Source organism: Arvicanthis niloticus, chromosome 10, assembly GCF_011762505.2.
Source record: "Arvicanthis niloticus isolate mArvNil1 chromosome 10, mArvNil1.pat.X, whole genome shotgun sequence".
NCBI classification, from domain to species: Eukaryota; Metazoa; Chordata; class Mammalia; order Rodentia; family Muridae; genus Arvicanthis; species Arvicanthis niloticus.
In genome coordinates this window covers 62,205,159-62,225,523 of record NC_047667.1, presented here as the reverse complement: position 1 = coordinate 62,225,523, position 20,365 = coordinate 62,205,159, and the positions used below count along the sequence as shown (strand labels likewise).

At 44.6% G+C, this 20,365-nt stretch overlaps 1 protein-coding gene across 1 annotated transcript in view; it reads right to left on the bottom strand.

Moving 5' to 3' along the window:
- Positions 1 to 20,365, bottom strand: part of Ush2a (usherin) — a 681,657-nt gene that overhangs the window by 51,750 nt on the left and 609,542 nt on the right. Inside the window, exon 62 of the mRNA XM_034512972.2 lies at positions 3,064 to 3,291. Coding sequence (XP_034368863.1) covers positions 3,064 to 3,291 — 228 coding nt within the window. The remainder of the gene's footprint in view (positions 1 to 3,063; positions 3,292 to 20,365) is intronic.

Genomic DNA, 20,365 nt, shown 5'->3' with positions numbered 1-20,365 from the left:
AGGCTAATTTAAGTGTGTATAGGAATAACTAAAGTAGGCCAAACTACGGTACTTGGAGGTTATGGGTTTAGAATAAGTTTTCTGTTCGATAATGTTTTCAGCTAGTGATGGGTTTGTTTGGATGCATCCCAAAGTAAGCTGAAGAGTACCAGTGGTCATCCTCACCTGGACTGAAGTATCTATGTCCAGTTAAAAGCCACCTATGCTGTCACTCCCCCTCCTTTTCTAGGAATGTCACTCTTGAGATGACCTACGTTATCCCCTCCATCACCAGGTCCTCTCCTCCTCTGATTACTTCCACTAGTGTGTAAGTGTGCTCTTGTATCTCATTGATTTTTACACAAAGGTCCCAATACCTCAATCTCTTGGCCAGTGTCCCACATCTCTGCTGTCCTTCCCACCTAGGCTTCTTCAATGACTCTCCATCTTTCGTGATCATCATCTTTTCCACAAGCCCCCCCCCCACCCCCCAGGGTATCCTCTAGTGCAGCATCTTCCAGCCAAGACCACGGTGACCTTGCTCTTCCCCAGTCAGGGTCCACGTTTCCATTCTTGTGTCTCTTCTCATCTCAGCAACACATGGCATCTTTTCTATTCCTTTCTGGGGTACCCTACACACCCACCCCTCCCTCGACGTCCTTTCTCATTCCATTCTCCTCCGGCTTCTCTTCCTCTTCACGATCCTCCAATTCCTTGTATTTTAATGTGTGACCCCGGGATTTCCTCACCACCACTAACTACATTCTCTTCATGAAGATTCTGTCCATCACCATGGTTTTAAATATGGCTGCCTACTGACAAACTGCAGATACACATCTCAGTGACAGCCTCTTGTGGAGGTCTAGACTTTGACCCCTAACTATCTACTCACTCCTAAAACCTGTTCCTCTTCCAATTTTTCCTTCACAATTAGTTAACACCCCAACAAATGAACAGCAAATGCAAGGCCCAGAGGCAGGAGGGACCTTGGTGTGCTCAAGACAATAGAAGAAAGCTTGTATGGATGGAACATTGGGAAGGAGGAGAAGATAGCATTCAGAGCCCAGAAGCCAGTCTGAGGAGACACCGCCTCTCCTTCCTTCATGCCTCAGATCTGGCCAATTATTAGAAATCTCCTCTCTACTTTCTGCATACATTTCCAATGCCCCATATATTTCTTGACGTCACAATTTCCACCCTGATTTGAAATGTCTAATTTGAATTCTACCTTGAATTCTCCAACAGGCTCTAAACTCTCCTAGTCTCTCTCCAGTCATGAGTGTGCCATCGGGGTGAGACATGATCGTGGTATTCCTTTGCTTAAAGCGTTTGGTAACGTTTCACTGAACTCTCAACAAACTCCCCGCTCCTATCACAGCCCACAAGGTTGGGCCCATGCTGCCTCTGGTCTCTCCTGGTGCTATCTTCTCCTCCTTCCAGACGCTCCAGCCACACAAGCTTTTTTTCTATTTTCTTGAGCACACCAAGGTCCCTCCTGCCTCTGGGCCTTGCATTTGCTGTTCATTTTGTCTGGAACGTTTTTGGTTTTTTGGTTATTTGGTTGTTTTTTTTTTTTTTTTTTGCTCCTGTATCTTCACATGACTGCCTCTGTCTTGTCATTCAGGGCTCAGCTCAAATGTCAACTCAATTCAAATGACTATCCATTTAAAAATAGCCTGAGCAGGCACAATTACACGACTCTATTTAATTTTCTTTATAGCATCCATGGCTCCCTGAATCTCCCTTGCTTGTTTATTTACCAGCTTACTGTTTGGGCCTCTGTCCCTCTTTGACGCTACACTCTCCCCTGCATTTATTCATACCCATGTAAGGGCCTTGACAGCAGAGGCCTTTTCTGTCTTGTTCCCTCTTGAATAAGTGCACAGCACTTAGTAGAAGCTCAATAAATATTTGGTGAAATGCAGATGAAGGGAAGGGGAGTCAATATTCCTATTGTCAATCAGGTTCAGGAGAAGCAGTCATGGGGAGGGGAGGGAGAGTAAACACGGGAAGAACTTTGGTGTATAGAGGGGAGGCTCTGTTGCTGGGGAGGGCCTGAGAGCCAAGATGCAGGATTTAGGGTTGGGGATTTAGGTTTCTTGCCCTGGAGGAAGCCTTGTCTGATGTCTGCTGAAGGGAGGTGACCTGCCTGTTTTACTTGTCTCCAGCTAAGCAGAGAGGCAGCCTAAGGACAGGCTCAGGAGGTTAGAGCTGGTACCAGAAAACCCTGGGCTAGAGCTGTTATTTCCTGTCTCTTTCTTCTTAAAGGACTCTGAGTTGAAGTTTAGTCCTAACTTTTTCCTATGAAATAGACCTTGGCCATCTTCATCATCCGGGGAGAGTGATGGGAGCAGGCAGTGGCTACAGCGGCAGTAGCTAGGAATTCTGCCATCGTGCCCCAGGGAAGGACCAGAGTGGGCAAGTCAGAGGAGAGAACTGGTGGTTGATTTGCTGCCAACCTTGGGAGGAGTGTCAAAAAGATGGGGTAGGTCTACCTCACTTGGGTAAGGGTTCAGTGCTTCAAATGTGAGCTGTTCTTGGAAATTCTGTCTCCTTTATTTTGCCAGGTTGGCGAGGTGATGCTTTACTTATCACATTTTACAGACTGTTTACTCAGGGCTACGTGTGGAGGTCAAGGGGTTAGCAGGCAGATGTGTCTTTCTTAGTGAGTCAGGCAGAGTGTGAATTAGGTAAGTCTCATGGAAACTCCTAAAGGGGTAGTAAGGCCAGGGTCATTTAGAGTTCAGAGCTTTTGGGACTCCTTGACTTCAAATCCCACGTTCGCTTTGGCAATATTGCCCAAAGCATCTACTTAACCTGTATGAGCCTCCTGAAGTTTAGTGGGTCCCACCTAGTGAGGCTGATGTGTGGATTAGACGAGGCAATCTCTGCACACTGCTGGACCCATGGTGCCCCTCCCCAAGCTGCTCTTCACTGATCTAGGGTGAAGTGCCTAGAAGAGCCATCAAGGAGAATTAGTCCAGCTGGGAAGCTGGTTTCTCACAGTGACCTGATGGCATGTCAGGGTTCATCTGTTTATGTGGAAGATGACAGGTGTGACTTCCCATGCCGGATGGACTTTACCTTGATCACGCCATTGGTCCTCACTGGCTCTGACCACTGCAGCAGCAAAGCCCGGCCGTTTTCTCTCTGCTCCACTGTAAAGTTCATCAGTCCGCTTGGGGCAGATTCTAAAGTCTTAATCAGGGCCCAGGGGCTTGACACCTTTCCCGCACTGTTTACAGCCACCACTCCAATGTGGTACGTCGTGAACGGTTCCAAGCCAAAAAGATGGGCTTGGTGGCTTGTTCCCTGTAAGAAAGTTGGCAGGTTAGTTGTCCTTTAGAACCTGATAGAAGGTTATTCTCTGAGCTGCATGGCCAAGTCAGAACATGTGGTGTCAACAACATTAGCACAACTGTGCAGCCAAGGTTCCACTAGCATTGTGGAGAAGGTAGGTGCTATTTTGCTTGTTCTTGTCAACATTTCGAATACAGCAAGGAATGCAGTGGTTGTCAACCTGGAGGTCTAATGACCCTTTCACCGGGGTTGAGTATCAGATCTTCTGCATATCAGATGTTTACATTACAGTTCGTAACAGTAGTAAGATGACAGTTACCAAGAAGCAATGCAAATAATTTTATGGTTGGGGGGTCACCTTGAAGACCCCCAAACTCGGGAGACCCTTCCTCAAGTCTCAGGAAATCACGACCACCCCAAAATCACAAGAAACCATACCTGGATGCAATCAACAGAGGTTTATTGGGGAGAGAGCTGGCAGCCAGTGGTCAAACTGCACACTCACTCACGAAGGAGTAGAGTTTGACAAAGTCAGTCAGTCTGAGGAGGGTTTTTAAAGGGGTAAACCACAAACCAGGGGAGTGGGAAGGGGGGTGAGGGGTTGCCAAGGATATATAACATAAGAATAGTGAAACATTCCAGAGAAACCCACCCTAAATGGTTAATAGCCATGGAAATTACTCAGTACACTCATTCTTCTCAAAAATGTGGTTTTACCATGTCACTGTGCCCTACCCTGTTATTACCAACTATTTCAGGTTAACTATTTCTCACTTGCCATAGCCCCACCTAGATGACTTGTATCTTTTTCTGTGGTGTGGAATGTGTTCTTGCTTTGGGCCTTCCCCACCCTGAGGCTTGAGGAATGTTAATCCAGCAAGTGTCCTCTGATTCAGGGATAATGCCCTCCACCCTGAATGTGTCCCAGGGCAGTGAAAGCCTGAAATCTTACATCCAGTTCCGCTTTCTGGAACTTGAATTCTTTTGCTCGGGTTTAGGGTAAAGAAAAGGCCTATATATATATTTCATAAAATGGTCTTTATAATTTTTCACTCTACAACCTCAACATGAGGAACTGTAATGAAGGGTTGTAGCATCAGGAAGGTTGAGAACCACTGATCGAACTGATATCCGATTCTCAGATAGGCAGAAAAGCTGAATCAGATGGGACCTTTGGATTTTCAGACTTGTCACCTACGAATTGAGATGCCCAGGATGAGAACTTCATTTAGCTTCATGAAGATGCCCCAAGTTGCATGCCAGCGACTGCAGAGGAGTGTCACTAGGCTAACAGGAAGTCCTTGAGAGAGCTTCCAGGGACAATCCTAATCCGCAGTGTGCCTTGTTTGTGCTCTAGTCTCCTCTGCCTCCCAGCCTCCCCCACTTACTGTGTTGGTGTGCATTTGTATCTTACAAACTTGATAAGACAAACTCAGGAAAGCAGCTACGAGCCATTGAACTATAAACACACAAACACCCTTGGAGAAGTCTATTATTAATGTAAATGTGAAGTTACTCCCATTTGTTGGTAGCAGCGGAACTAAGAACTATCTGGGCTTTGAGAATTTCGCCTCTGTTGATCTAAAAGAAGAAAGGGATGGCAGAATTACTTTTGTTTGTTTGTTTGTTTCTTGCTTGCAGAGAGACATTTAACATATTTTGCATAACTTAACTGGAGCTAAGAATCTTAACATCCTGAGAGGCCCCGGGGTGCTCTTGCCAATCTGGGCTAGACGGATATGTCTGTTTAAGGTAGGAATTAAGCCTGCAACAGGGGGATAACAACATATGCATGAGTAAACACACACGCACACACACACACAAGTTCTGAGATAACCATGACTAAGTTTTGGCTGAGTGATGCTGTTTACATGTAATGACACATGTAACCAGCATGTGTGTTATTTGATGTTTAAATGTGACATCGATAGTTTATCAAGTGTTTCTTTTCCTGGATGGGTAAAGGTAGGGAGAAGGAGTTATTTCCCACAGTTGGTGGCTGAGAGCTCAGTCGTAGTTATGAGGAAGGCTGGTCCTTACACTGGGGACTTCCAAATGTCATTTGAAACTGAAAAACATACACAGCTAAAAGACTGTAGACATATTTTTGACGCTTTTTCCTCCCATTCTTGGTTTTAAATTTCAACTGAGCAAGCCCTCTTATTCTGCGAGAAACCTGGACAGAGAAAATACAATTTCTCTTATGGATCCGAGACTCATAAAGTCAATTTTCCTGTTTCAGTAAGTCCCATTATGATATTACACGCTAACCTCCTGAAATCTTTTAATATTTAAACATTTGCTGAGTGGCCAGACGATGAAACAAATTTTACAGAAATACTAATTTCTCTTTTTTAAAATATTAAAAGTTAGATCATGAATATTTAAAAACTTATTTCTCCACAACATTGGATTGGTCTTTTAGATAAATATAGCATCGAGCCAAGATGACCACAGTGAATATTAAATCCGACAGCGCTCCCAGCCCTGATTACAAGCATCCTTTTCTGACAAATGATTTCTTTTCTCTGGAAATAGGGCAAACATGGATAAGATTAATAATGCAAAAAAGAATAATTCTTTGTTCAGAAGATTCAGTAATAGATGCCAATAAAAGCAGAGGCCCCAAAGTGACCCAGAATCACTTCTAACAGATTACGGATAAGAAAGTAGACTGCTGGGCACATTTAGAGACAGTTTTTGTCATAAGAAACTGGAGAACCACGCGGGCTATAAAGCAACAGCATATGTATATTGTCAATAGTGGCACCTGTTCCATTACAGTTTACTTCAGAGCAGAGACTTCTGTTCAGCCCCTAGATGGCAATACTATCATACACATTCCATAACACGAGTACTTAGTGATTAACAGCCGGCTGCTCTGTCTTCCAGCATACTCCTGGCAACCAGGAGAAAAAAAAAAAAAAAACAACAGAACTGATTTCATTATAGATTCTTTTAATAAACATTTATGGCTCAGATCCTTGAAAGCGAAAGGATTCAAGATGCCCCTGCCTGAAAACCTCCACTGTCTAACGCAGAAACATGGCCTGCGTGTGTCTCAAGTACAAGCCCGGCATACTTGACACACATGTCTCAAGGTGTGGTCCTGTTGAGGGGGATTTTAATAGTGTTTTCTAATCCTGCCTACAGTTACCTGAATATATATATATATTCATATACATATGTATGCATATATATATGTATATATATATTTTCACACTTTACTGGGGAAGAGTTCTCTTGTTATTCTGTTATTTCTGAAGTGCCACCCTTCCTCTCATCCCTTGCACATACCTTCGCTTTTCTCTCTTTCCATCTTGTGTTTTCCGGGTTCCTCCCAACTCTCCTTTTTTTTTTTTTGGATGTTTTCAACTTGGCATTTTTTTTTCTCCTCCCTTTTTAATTTTCACTACTTGGTGCTCTCCCTCCTCATTCTCCTCTCCTGTGATTCTAATTATTAAACTTTTTGTTTGTTTGTTTTTGTTGTTTGGTGCAGATTCTCGTGTGTCCCGGGCCTGCTTTGGATTTGCCTTGTGACGGGGAATGACCCTGAACTGTACATTCTGTGTCTACCTCCCAGGTTTGAGTGATGGGATGGCTAGCATGACCACCATGCTCGATCTTATGTGGTGCTGGGTTGGAACTAAGACTTCCTGTATGCCAGGTGAGCACTCAGCCATTCGAGTGACATCCTGGCCCTGTTGGTTCTTTTGAGCTATAGGCTTTTGTACCACTCCCTTCTGGTTATCAGCTTATCCTCACTTCCCTTTCTCTCAGACCGTCTTGTCTATGCAGGTAACCTTTCCACACGTTTTTATTCTAGGGGTATATCAGCTTTTGTTATGCACCAGATGAAGACAGATGAAGAATAACTCCAGAAGATAAAGTGGGAAGAGATGTCTGCTGGAACTAATCCTGACCGGTACTCTCCATCTGATAGCTCCAATGAGATTCAGCCTCAGCCTCTTTCACTTTTTAAAAATTTATATGCAGACGTGTCAGAGCTGGGATACAAATCAGCATATCGCTTATGAGGCATGAAGATGGGACTCTACGGGACGCTCGGCCAGTTGAGGGTCCGATGGCAATTTGAACTACATTTTAACCTCTCAACTCCGCTCCCGGGGACACGCGAGACTACTCAGAGTCTGACAGTTTTACACCATCTCCTCTGATTATTTTTGACGACTTGAAGTGCCCCAAAGGTGGCCAAGGGGTCAATAGGTTTATGTAGGTTGAAAATGATCAAAAATTACCATTGATCTGTAGCTGTCAATAAAAGGCTGCACGGGGATAGTCCCTGCACAAATGTTTAAACTGCAGAAAGCTACCTAACTCAGTCACCTTTGAGTCTATTGATCTGATGATCCAGCAGTTTCCAGAGCTTTCCCTCTGGTCTTTGTGGAGCATTTTCACTAAGCCCAACTACCTCAGCCCTGAGGAAGCTTCTTCACGCTGCTCCCAGTAATGAAGCCAATGTGGTGAGGCTCAGGGGCTGCTCTGCCCTTCAAGGAGTATTATGCAGACTTACTACAATGTGGAAAAGGGTTAATCTTCACGGGGCACCACTCACTCCATCCCAGGTCAGTGAGATTTCTCGCGCCTCTGCCTTTGATTTGTTCTCCTTGGCTTTTTATCCTAAAATAGATCAGCTCTGGCTTACAAATTCCGACCAGCTGAGGGGGTTCCTTTGGCCCCCTCAGTGGCCATAAATGCAAAATTAGAGAAATTGAGCGACTTTGAAAGGGGTAGGGAGAGTGCTCTGTTGGAAGTGAGGCTCTGCCTTTAGCCTGAGCACCACATAAATCACTGCAGACGCTGGTGCGCATGTGCGGTCCGGGGAGGGGGGAGATGGGAAGACACCTGGATAGACCTGGTTGTGCAGCCAGACTAGCTGAATCCATTATCTCTGAGTTCCATGAAAGGCTCTGCCTATGAGAAGAAGGTGGAGCGCAATCAAAGCAGACACCCTGTGCTGCACTCTGGCTTCCACACACATGATCACACATGTATATCCGCCCCCACATGAACACATTCGATGCACACAGTTACTGTATGCACAAAGAGAGTTTCAGACCAACCCATGTTAAAGTATGGCGACCTCGTAGATATTTTTTTCAGCCACACTTTGCTTTCTCACTATGAGAAAGCCAAGGAAAAGCTCTGGCTGGGAGCTAGAATGTTAGGCCAAGAAGACAAGCAGACCATGAGAAGCCATCAGGTTTTCTGACCAGGTTCTTGTGTACCATTTGGTGAAGCCATGGATTTAGAGGGAGCAGCTTCAGTCAGTCGGGTTCCTCTTCTCTGCTCTGATGCTAACAAAATATTTTCCCAGTTTTCTTAAACCCAGAAAATCTGACTTGTGGGTGGATTCTGCAGTTTTTTTTTCTTTTTCCTTTTATGTTTTTCATTTAGAAAAGTAACATCAAGTTCCTCAAATGGTGATCCACATATCTGACACACAACTGCCATTAGTCTTAAGAAATGATGCCTCATCTACCATTACCAACAGTTCAACCTTGGATAATTAAACCCAAGCAAGACCCCCAAGACTAAAAAGCGGTAACTTTACTAGAAAATTTCTACCGATTTCACAAGTAGATGGACGTCCTTGCAGCCTTCTCTGTTCGTGGAGCCATATGCTGGAAGGAGAAGACATTTATGAATGTCAACCCGCATGCATGTAGAACTGTTGCAAATCAAAGATCAATTCACAATGAAAGAAAGGAACGTAAGACACATCGTAATCTCCTGGCCTCTGGTTTCATGTGTGCGCCAGGTGTTATCACTGGGTAGTGAGAAGAAGCAGCTTACATGGTCAGGGAAACATGCAGAATTGTCAGGGAGCAGTTGTGTTCAATTCTTTAAATGTTTTTAAAAATTACATTAAAAAATTTATTTCCTCCCCCCCCCCCCGTGTGTGTGTGTGTGTGTGTGTGTGTGTGTGTGTGTGATGGTGAGCATGGCAGTGTTCACTGGACAACTTGTGAGAGCTGGTTCTCTCCTTCTACCATGTGACTCCTGGGGATCCAAGTCAGGTCTTCAGGCTTTGGAGAATGTGCCTTTTCCTCTGGAGCCATCTTGTTGGCTCCATATTCTTTAACCACTTTGAAGCTTTTGTGCATAAGAAGCTTCCTGAAAGGGGAACATGGACAGAAAGCACAGGGACTGGATTCTGCTGGATTCTGCTTGATCCTGCTTGATTCTGAATAGTCTGAAGTGGGTGGAGCTGGTCCACACTACAGAGTTAGGTACAGTTCAGAACCTGGTTCTGCTGTGAGGGACACAGAGCAGCCTTTTTGAATTCAGAATATAGATAGGAGGTGACTCTTTGCAGAGGGCATAAATGGGAAGTGGCATGGAATTCTGGGCAGGAAAGAAGCAGAATCTCACTAGAGGTTAGAGAGTGGCCAGTCGGAAGGGACTGTGAAGGTTAGCTGAGGAGGTTGGGTGTGAGACCTAGAGGGGGCTGTTAGTGTCACCTGGAAGTGACATCCGAGCAAAAATATGTAGGGACTGATTGTATTAAAAGAGTTCTGCAGTACCATCTATGCCACAGTGCACAGACCTGAGCACTTTGCTTGGTAGTGCCATGGACAGATGGGAATGTAACTCACGTACTCAGTCACTGCGTAGCTGACAAGAAGAGACTGCATCACCTCAGGTGACCAAGAGTGACTTCCTGGGAAGAAGGTCTGAAAACCTTTGCAACACCATCTCCATAAAAATGTCTATCACCACCACCACCACCACCACCACCACCACCACCACCACCACCACCATCATCATCATCATAATCACCACTTTAGAAAAGAGGAGGTTCAGCCAGGTTCCCTTGTGATGACTCCATGTCCAGCAACCAAACCATGTCCACCCTTACCACTTAGTTGTGGTGGGAAACAGGAGTGACGTCGGTAGCCTAGATTGTTTTGTTGGCTCTGGGAGTTTTTGTTTAATAATCCATGGCTTCTGGGAGCAGCTTTATCCACTCTTGCAGAGTCCCTCAGCATAATGGTCTAGTAAATAACCCTCGGTCTGTGTACAGAAAAGAAATCTAATAAAATTCAGTGACATATTCATAAAGAAGTAGGAGGGTGTTGTCCTGGGAAGAAGGGGTCCAGAAGGAGTGGTAGGGGGTAAGAGGAGAACAGGGGTGAATGTGATCACAACTATGAAACTGTCAAAGAATAGATCTAAGAATGGTTTTTGTTTTTGTTTTTGTTTTTTTTTTTTTAAATCTTACCTAGCTGTGAAACGGGCAGGCTGCAAGAGTAAGTGGCTGGGCAAGACACGCCCACTGCTTCAAGAATGGTATAAATGTCATGAGAGGAAGCAAACACCTTCTGTTTGTGTGTGCGTCCTGCCACACAGGATGAGCCCACCCCACACCTGCCACAATTGTTGGTACAAGAACCCGTGACTATACAGGTCTCAGGCCCAAGCTACATGGACACGGTATAGGACGGACTCGTGCTTTACTGTTACAGCCATAGGTGATGCTCTCTCAGGCCTCATTAGAGAAGCTTCTATTTGTAGTAGATGGCACTTAGCACAGAGACCTACCACCGGCCAAGGTACATAGAATAAGATACTAGAGGATGCTTATCTATCCAGATGGAATATCTATCTATCCTGCACTCTCTCCTTCCAAGGATCATTGTGGAACAGGGGGTGGGAAGACTGCGGGAACCAGAGGTGGTGAATAAACACAAGGGGACAGTGTCTTTCAGACAGGACATGTGACTCACGGTGGTTAGGACAGCATGCATATACTCTTTGCTGTAACTATTACACATCCCTACCGTAAACCATTCATCAGTTAGAGATGTGTGTTCCTTAATGCCTTCACTTGGCCAAACATCTACACAGAGAGAAAGATGGTAAGGAAAGGGTATTTCTTTTCTAAGTATTCATTCATTTCACAGTGAATGAGGTCAGTAGAAGATGAAGATTCAAGTCACAGATATTTTCTGGAAAGTTGGCTGTATCAATTAATCCTAGAATCCTAGCAAATATGTACAGCGATGCCCCCCATTACCATAAAAACACTGAGGGAAAAAAAAGAGAATAGCTTGAGATAGCACATTTGTCAAAGGGGAAGATGAAAAAAATTAAATTTGTGATAATTAAATTTTAAAGTGTCAAATCAGTCACACTAAATATTAAAGAACAGCACTTCTGATCTATCAAAATTAGAAATGTGCATAGTCTGTGCCCAGCCATTCTACCCTGATAATCTATTTTGTGAAAAGCTATGAGAACTGCGGTGACACACGTATAAGAGAAGCTTACCCCAGCCAGTGTGCAGTCTGTATGCACTATCAGATACCCCGCAACCCCTGTGGACCTCAGAGGAGTCACAGGAAACAGGGACAGGCTCATTCGGTTCTATACACCAATGAGGGAAAGGGAAGAGGGGAGGGAAACAAAGAGGAAGACGAGGAAGAGAGGAGTCTAGAAGGAGGAAGAGGAAGAGGAGGAAGAGGAGGAAGAGGAGGAAGAGGAAGGGGATGGGGAGGAGGAGGAAGAGGAAGAGGCAGCTTGGGCACTGCAGGGAATCCTGAAGAGAACAAGTCAGTGAGAACTACTACTTAATGTCGGCCTTGAAAGAGTCAGTGATGGGAAGAACCTGTGAGGTCACTGCTGTAACAGGTGAGGCAGGACCTTGAGGAAGTTGTGTTTAGGAAAGAACACAAGAGGATTCCAGTCTAGTGAGGCATCCAGGACAATGCCTCGAAGCAAAAAGGGATTGCTTAATGCTCCAAGGTGGAAAGAAGCTGGGTGTTTAGCTGGCAAGAAGAAGCCAGTGTGCGCAGAATTGACAAGACAGGGTCAAAGTGAGGGGCAGGAGCCAGGTGGTGCGGCCCCTGTGGCCTGAGTTCAGTGATACAGCCTGACTCCAGGTTCTGTGGGACAGCCAGGCAGTGACACCCTTTTCTTAGGGCTTAAAGTGATTATCTGGGACCTTTGTGACCATAGATGCACACGTGTTTTCAGTCTGTTCAGCCTGATCACAGAATACCATAGCTCCAGGTACAAAACATGTCATGGTTATCTCCCAGCAAAGGCTGGTTGTTAGTGCCTTATTTGAGAGAGTCTTGAGCCTCTCACTAGAAACAAGAGCTCCCAAGTCCGGTGACGGCTTTTCTATTGTGAGGACTGGTCAATCTGCCAGCCTGTGGCATTTCTCTAATATCTATAACCCCGATTCCATTTCCTCAGAAGAGATTCATTTCCTGCTTTGGGTGTTTGTTTGTTTTTTTTAAATCATTCCTGTTTCCCTACCATCGGGAAGAATTCATGCTATCTTCAGGCAGAAACAGCTAAGGCTTTGTTCTGGAACATGTAAATGGTACCAAGATACACTAATTGCTTTAAGTGTGACTTCATGGTCAGGGTCAAGTAGAAGGATCAAAATCTACTCTCTGTCATTTGCCAGTCTGAGAAAAGCTGGGCCAGATCTGGTCAGGAAGCAGAGGAGGTCCCGTCTCCACCCTCTCAGCAGTACCCCTGCACCCCTGCCCCTCTGTGCTGCTCACCCTGCACCCTGCCCCTCTGTGCTGCTCACCCTGCACCCCTGCCCCTCTGTGCTGCTCACCCTGCACCCCTGCCCCTCTGCTCTGCTCACCCTGCACCCTGCCCCTCTGTGCTGCTCACCCTGCACCCCTGCCCCTCTGTGCTGCTCACCCTGCACCCCTGCCCCTCTGTGCTGCTCACCCTGCACCCTGCCCCTCTGTGCTGCTCACCCTGCACCCTGCCCCTCTGTGCTGCTCACCCTGCACCCCTGCCCCTCTGTGCTGCTCACCCTGCACCCCTGCCCCTCTGTGCTGCTCACCCTGCACCCCTGCCCCTCTGTGCTGCTCACCCTGCACCCCTGCCCCTCTGTGCTGCTCACCCTGCACCCTGCCCCTCTGCTCTGCTCACTCTGCACCCCTGCCCTTCATCTCAATGCACTCCCCAATAAAGCTCTGCATTTGCCCACAATGTACTCTGTTCAGTGTCCCTCCAGGCTTCGGAACGCCTCACCATCTCAAAAGTTCCTCCGTGTGAAGAGTTTCTGGATGCCCCCGACAGTCACTTCCTTTGTGTCCTGCTTGTGCGGTTCTTTCTGCATTATCATGAGCTGTTTACTTGTCCTTTCTCCTGACTAAGTCTTGAGTCTTAGAGGACAGAGACTGACCGGGATTCAGAATGTGCTTAGCACCATATGGGTGCTCGATAGATGTCTGCCGAATGCATAAATTATCTTTTATTTAAATACATTATCTTATTGGCAATATGCTGGCTATTTAGAAAAGAAATATTGTGGCATATCTAATATTCTCTAATCTAGGATTCCATATATATATATATATATATATATATATATATATATATATATATATTTCTTGATAAAAAGAAAACAAAACAACTATTTTATGTATTCCTAAGGGGGTGGAGTATGTCTAATTGAATGGAAAGGTGAGATTTAGAGTTTTTCATTTTGTATTTGTTGAGACTCTTAATTTAAGCTTATATGAACCTACATATTGCTTTTGAGAAATCACATACAGGGCTTATTGTGGCCTATTTTGTTTATGTAATAACTTTGATTTTAATGCCAATATCACCTTTCTGAAGGCAGTTTAAACCTGTGAGTCAAATGACCCTTTCACATGGGATGCCCAAGACTATTAGAAATCACAGATATTTATATTACAACTCACAGCAGTAGCAACGAAGTAGCTACAACATGAAGAATTGTATTGAAGGGTTGCAGCATTAGGAAGGTTGAGAACTGCTTTAAGTGGTAATTGAATCCAATATGGGCAGTAGTATCAGCAGTGTGGTGCTGATCAGCTGGTACAGGGTCAGCTATGCAGGCCCGGGAAATGGCAAGCGAAGGACAACTGCTGCCTACAGCAAGAAAGATAGCTGGAAGTCTATGATTTCAGAGTGTGTGTGTGTGTGTGGGGGGATTTTGTCCTAAAAAAATCAATGTGATTTCCTGACTATCCTTTCCAAACAGAAAAGAGTCACACCCACACACCCCACTCAACCCCACCCATTTAGCAGAGTGATCAGATTTGGCTTGGGCCACAACATTCACAAGGCCACAGAGCTATGGTCAGCATGGCTAAAAGGCAATCAGAGCACACTGTCACCTGATCAGAGTGTGACGGCCACCACACTGATCAAAAACACAAAGTGATGACTTGCTGGCAAGTAGGGCCTTGGGTGTCAGGCTAACAGGCGCAGCAGTTCTGAGAGACACATCTGACCACTGTGAGCAGTGACCAGTACTGCTGTTCTCAAAATCTCTCGCAGCCTAAGTTCTTTACCCTCTGAACTCTTTTCTTATGAAGCCTCTTGTCTCAAAGGGTTAAAACATAGAGTAGTTTCCAAATCATACATATATATTTTACATACACACACGAGAGAGAGAGAGAGAGAGAGAGAGAGAGAGAGAGAGAGAGAGAGGCAGCAAAGGGAAAGAGGGAAGGAGGAAAGAGGGGAGGAAGAAAGGAGGGGGGAGGAAGGAATGGGGGAGGGAGAGGGGGAAGAACGGAAGGAAGGAGGGAGGGAGAAAGAAAGGGAAGGAGGGTGAGAGAAAGAGAGAGAGAGAGAGACAGAGACAGAGACAGAGACAGAGGGAGAGGATGGATGAAATGGTAGTTGATGCATATTGTTCATGTTTATTTTGTCAGGGGCAACATATTTGATGGGAGGCCTTCAGACAAGCCAGTCTGTGCTCATGACCTTGTAGGCCTTTTGAGTATGACTTCATATTTCTTACTGTCCCCGCTAATGACACCAGACTTTGTAAGGCAAAGCTTCTGGGTTTCAAGAAAGGCCTCCTATTGCTGTGTGAGCCAGGCTTGCCTAAAGCTTTTTCCTTTCTGAGGAGTTGGGCTGCATAATATCTAAAGACAAATAAAAGAGTTGTTTTAGAATAAGGACTCTGGGCCTGAGGTGATAGCTCAGTCAGCGGAGTACATCACAGGCACACACAAGAACCTGGGTTTAATTCCCTCAGATAAAATTTTGGGTGTGGTGGCAGATGCTTATATTCTGGTCCTAGCAGTAGGGATGTGAAGAAAGGCAGATCTTTGTGGGGGTGTTGAATTCTAGTTAGCCTACTTGGTGAGCTATAGGCCAATGAAAGAGCCAGTCTCAAAAACAAGGTGGACGGCACCTGAGATATGACAGCCACACTCGTCCTCTGGTCTTCCCATACATTCACACACTCATACACAAGCAACCCTAACACATACGAACACCTATGAAACCAACAACATCCCTGACAGTTTGGCAGTGAATTGTGGGAAACAGACCTAAAAGAAAAACATATGACAGTTGAGGTTAACAGAAGAGCTGTAAAATGGGAAGTGAGAACATCCATAACTCATGAAAATCTGGCTACAAAGGGTTAACTGTTCATCAACCGTTAGATCAGGGTGGCTGGGCAGATTTTAACGCACACATCAGCAGTTGTGGCATGGAGGTGTTGAGTTGTTGCTTGAAAAATATTTTAATATAATAGGATTTAAATTTCCCCCTTTCTTTGGATTTTTCAGTTAATATTGGAATTAAATTAAAGCATTAAGTCAACCAGCTTAGCGTAAAGCAAATTATGTCAGGTTTAGCATTGGAAGCTTCGTTATAGCGTTTCTATTGACTCAAGCTTATTAACTTGTAAAGCCTTTAGTTTTAGATTATGGTCTATTGATTATCTGCTTTTATTTGCGTTTTAAATGAATAAACAAAAAGGAATGATCAGGGCTTACTCGTTATACCTTAAGAGAAAAATGTACTTAAGCTAAATATACTCAATTAAAAATAAAAACAACTTGCATTTGTTTTGACAACGCACTGTGTTTTTTACTTACATATAGACAGATCTAAGATAGTTTTCAACATAGACATTTTTGTTCGACATTTTAGCAAAATAGGAAAAAAAATCTCACTATAGACAGAAAGCATGCTATAAATTCAGCATATTGGATTCAAAAGTCATTGTTCTAGAATCTATGATTTTAAAAACACTTTTTAAAACATCTTTTCAAGTAGATAAAAAAAATTCCTGTTTTATAATAAAGGGTAATGTTCCCTTGAAGTCCTGTGACTGACATGGGGAGCTGAGGCGGGATTGAGGATCTAGACCCTTCGTCCAAACAAGAGTCACCCTGTGATAACCACCAGAACTCAGGGCTTGGCTTAATCTTTTAGGCCAGGAAACTGGGGCACAGCATCTCTGAGCCTTGGCCCCTTATAGTTCCTAACTTCCTGAGGAACTTTGTGAGACGTGAGTGGCCATTCTGAAAATGCCCTGCACACCTTTGTTACTGGAGAACAGGGTTTTCCCTGTGACCTTCCTCTTGGGAGCACCTAAGGGAACATTCTCAGAACAGCTGTTTAACTTGGCTTTATGCTTTGCCCAAAGAAAGGTACTGCCATGGTGTCAAGATCGGGATGCTTCTGAAGCCTCAGCTGAGTATTTTACTCTTAGCTACTCTTTCGCAGCATAGTGCCGAGCACCTGAGGGAGAAGGGGAGGAACACGAAATGCCCACGTCTTAGACCCTTGTTTTGTAGGAATGATGTTCTGAAAACCCATATACAAATACAAGGAAGCTAAGCACAGAAGGTGTGTGTAGGTAAAATCCCAAAACATCACATAGCATTTAAATGTCAACATGCAGGAAAGGTACTAAACCTAGGATAAGATGTATTCAACCTATGGACCACAGGCTGTATGAGCCCTAAGGTAGCTATGTATGTGGCCCAATGTGTTTCCAGGTAACAACATCATGCCACTGTCTCAGGCTGATTGATTTCATTTAAATTCTCTGCTAAGCTTAAAGCCTGGCAAAAGACCACTGCAAATGCCTTCCCCCCCCCCCCCCCCCCGCATGTGACGCTCCCTCCCAGGTTACTTGCTGCAAAGGGTTCTTGCTGAGAGGGATGCAGGGGCCCTGGGTGCACAGGGATTGGTTCCCCACCCCTCAGAAGTGAAGTTCAGTTATTATGGCGACCACTGCAACTGTGTGAACACATCATTTATGTGGGTGACTAGGACGAATGGAGAGGAGCTGAAAAATGGAAGAATTTCCCTTGTGTCGCATCTTTCTTTGATAATCAGGCAGACTACAGAGCACGAAGGATATGGGTTACCCAATTCAAACCAGAGCACGTAGCCACCATCTGGGCATTTTAAAAGTAGGACACATGAAATGTTCAGATGTATCCCCCAACAGGGTGCAATAATACAGCAGTAAAAAGAAAACGGCAGAGGAGCATGCTTCCAGGCCATCGTTCTCGGAAGGGGCGAGGATTTCCCAGAACATCACGGTCAAGATACTTGGGGCACGGAGGTTTCTGATAGCTGATGCGTATGGTATAGAGGCATGCCCCATGGAGGACATTCTTCCACCCAAAACAAAGAGCCTAAGCTTTCTAAGAGGGTTGAGGTGCATGCTCACAACTGGACTCTTTAGACCTTACGCAGTAACACAGATACGTTCTTTCAGGGAGATAGGCTACTGGAGCCAGGGCAGGCGTTCCGTCGCTTGACATTCATACGGCGTTTAGCTATTTCCTTCAAGTTCCTTAATTCCCCGGATGGAGATTACTAAATGATTTCAAAGTTTGGAAATTAAGATTCTTAAAACTATCTTTTTGTAAGGACAGGACCTGAGATTGGGAGCAGGGGTAGGAGGCAGCTCTGAGGGGGAATCCTGGCGGGGGGGGGGGTGTTGTGGGAATAAGTACAATGAAAAGTACAACTTGTATTTGCACAAAATTCTCAAAGATTTTATTAAAAGATTAGAGAAAATTGCCTTTTTTGGATCGGTCTCTGCCAGAATTTCTTATTTCTAGAATCTTGTAGATCTGCCTATCCCCTGGTTGCTTTATCAGGTAGAAAAAAACCCAAACCTTTCTTCTTTTCAGGTTCATTTTGGAGAACAGGGGTGCAGGGCAGGGATGGGGAGAAAGGAAGGAAGAAAGAAGAAAAAAAGACACACACACACACACACAAAGAGAGAGAGAGAGAGAGAGAGAGAGAGAGAGAGAGAGAGAGAGAGAGAGAGAGTGTTAGTTTTCTTCTGGCCTCACATTGAGGCTATATGGATTAAAACACTTATTCTATAAATCTCAATCAGCTTGGTCTATAGAATCCCTTTGAAATCCTTTCATAGTTGGGAGTGTGAACATCCACAAGACAAAGCAACTTCTTAAGCTTCTCTCCCATGGATGTTGGAGTCAACAGAAACAGCATCTCCTGAGGTAAGCCTATCGGAACCAGAGTGGTAACCTCCAAGGAGACCAGGCCATCTGAAGAAAGGGTATGCTCAGGAAACACGAAGAGGGGGTGGATGTTAGGGAGGTAATGTGTGCCAACTACCACTCCAAACTCCCATGCCTTTCAATTCAAATATTCTTGCTTCTTTTAAAATTCTAGTATCACAAATTCCCCAAAGATCTCTAATCTCTTTTTCTCTTCTTACTTTTGTTCTTTCTTTCTTTCTTTCTTTCTTTCTTTCTTTCTTTCTTTCTTCCTTCCTTCCTTCCTTCCTTCCTTCCTTTCTTCTTTCCTTCCTTCTTTCTTTTACCTTCCCTTCTTTCTTCCTTCCTTCTTTCTGTTCTTCCTCCTTCCCTCCCTTTCTTCCTGCCTTCCTTGCTTCATTCCTTTCTTTTTTGCCTCTTCTCATGTTTGTTTGTTTTTTTGTTTTTTCTTTTGTTTTAATTTTATTCCTTGCTAGGAGTGACTGGAAGCCAGTCTAACCATCCCATGTATCTGCCTGTCTTGGAATAAAAATGTAGCACACACTGTTAATTGGACACCTGGGGTTCAAAGAGGGGAAAATGCCGAGTTGCTGTCTGAACAGTGTGCTGACAACACAGTGACCACACTCTACTTCACAGGATTTAAAAGCCAGCCTCCTCAACCCCTTCACACCTCCCTCCCTCGCTTCGCTCTTGACCGTCTGTGAGACTAATATAATTTTTTAAGTGATTTATTTCCAACAGATGTGATCCTCTGCACAATGTCCCCTAACAATTTTAATTTCTGAATATAATAAGCATCCATTCCACTAATAAATAATTATCACTCTGCTAAGGACAAATGCCAAGGCTTACAGCGTGATGGCCAGGTCGCCCAGTGCCGAAAGGACAAGGTGAATCTCCCGAGGCTCCTACTATGTTGAAGCCAAAAGTGCTAATTACAGCATTTCTAAAACACGATAGGCCACGGAGGAAGAGAATTAGCCACAGTTTAATGCACACAGTGATTTAGAAAGCTACTCTCAGCATTTATTTATTTATTTATTTATTTATTTATTTATTTATTTATGTGTATGTGTGTATTCATGGTGTGTGTGTGTGTGTATTTATGTTGTGTGTCTGCTCATGTGTGCCTGTGCAAATGGAGGCCAGAGGTCAACTTTGGGTGGTGTTCCTCAGAATCCATCCACCTTGCTTTTTGAGAAAGGTGTCTTACTGACTTGGGCTAATCCTACTAGGCTGGGCTGTCTGGAAAAATCTTCTCGTCTCCATGTCTCAGGGCTTAGATCATGAATGCGCAAGATCATGCTTAGCATTTTTATGTGGGTTCTGAGGGGTGGCTCTTGGGTCCTTCTGGCTTATTGACTGAGACGCCTCCCTAGACCCTTCAGGAATCTCCTGTTGCTTCTTGTAGATCAGAGGCAACACAAGATCAGGTAAGAGGGACAGCAGTGCAGGTCTGGGATAGGGGCCTACAGGTCAACAGAGGCTGGTTTATCATGCCTTTCACCTGGTTATTCCAGGGGCACTTCTAGAATCTCCAGAGCAAATATTGGGTTCGGGCCTTCAGTACTTTTGAGGGACCTGTGCTCTTTGTTGAAAATCTAGGGAGCTGGAGCCAGGCACTGTCACAAGTCAAGTTTAACGTCACAGGCATACCCCGTGATGTTCAGGCTGTAATTGGACACTGATCTAGACAAAGTAAGCTGCCTTTAGACCATTGTAAACTCCAGGAGATATTCTCAGTGAGCTTTGTATTTTAAGTTGAGTCTCTGAGAAGTTTCCTGAACTTCCCCCAATGACTAGCCTTTCTTGGC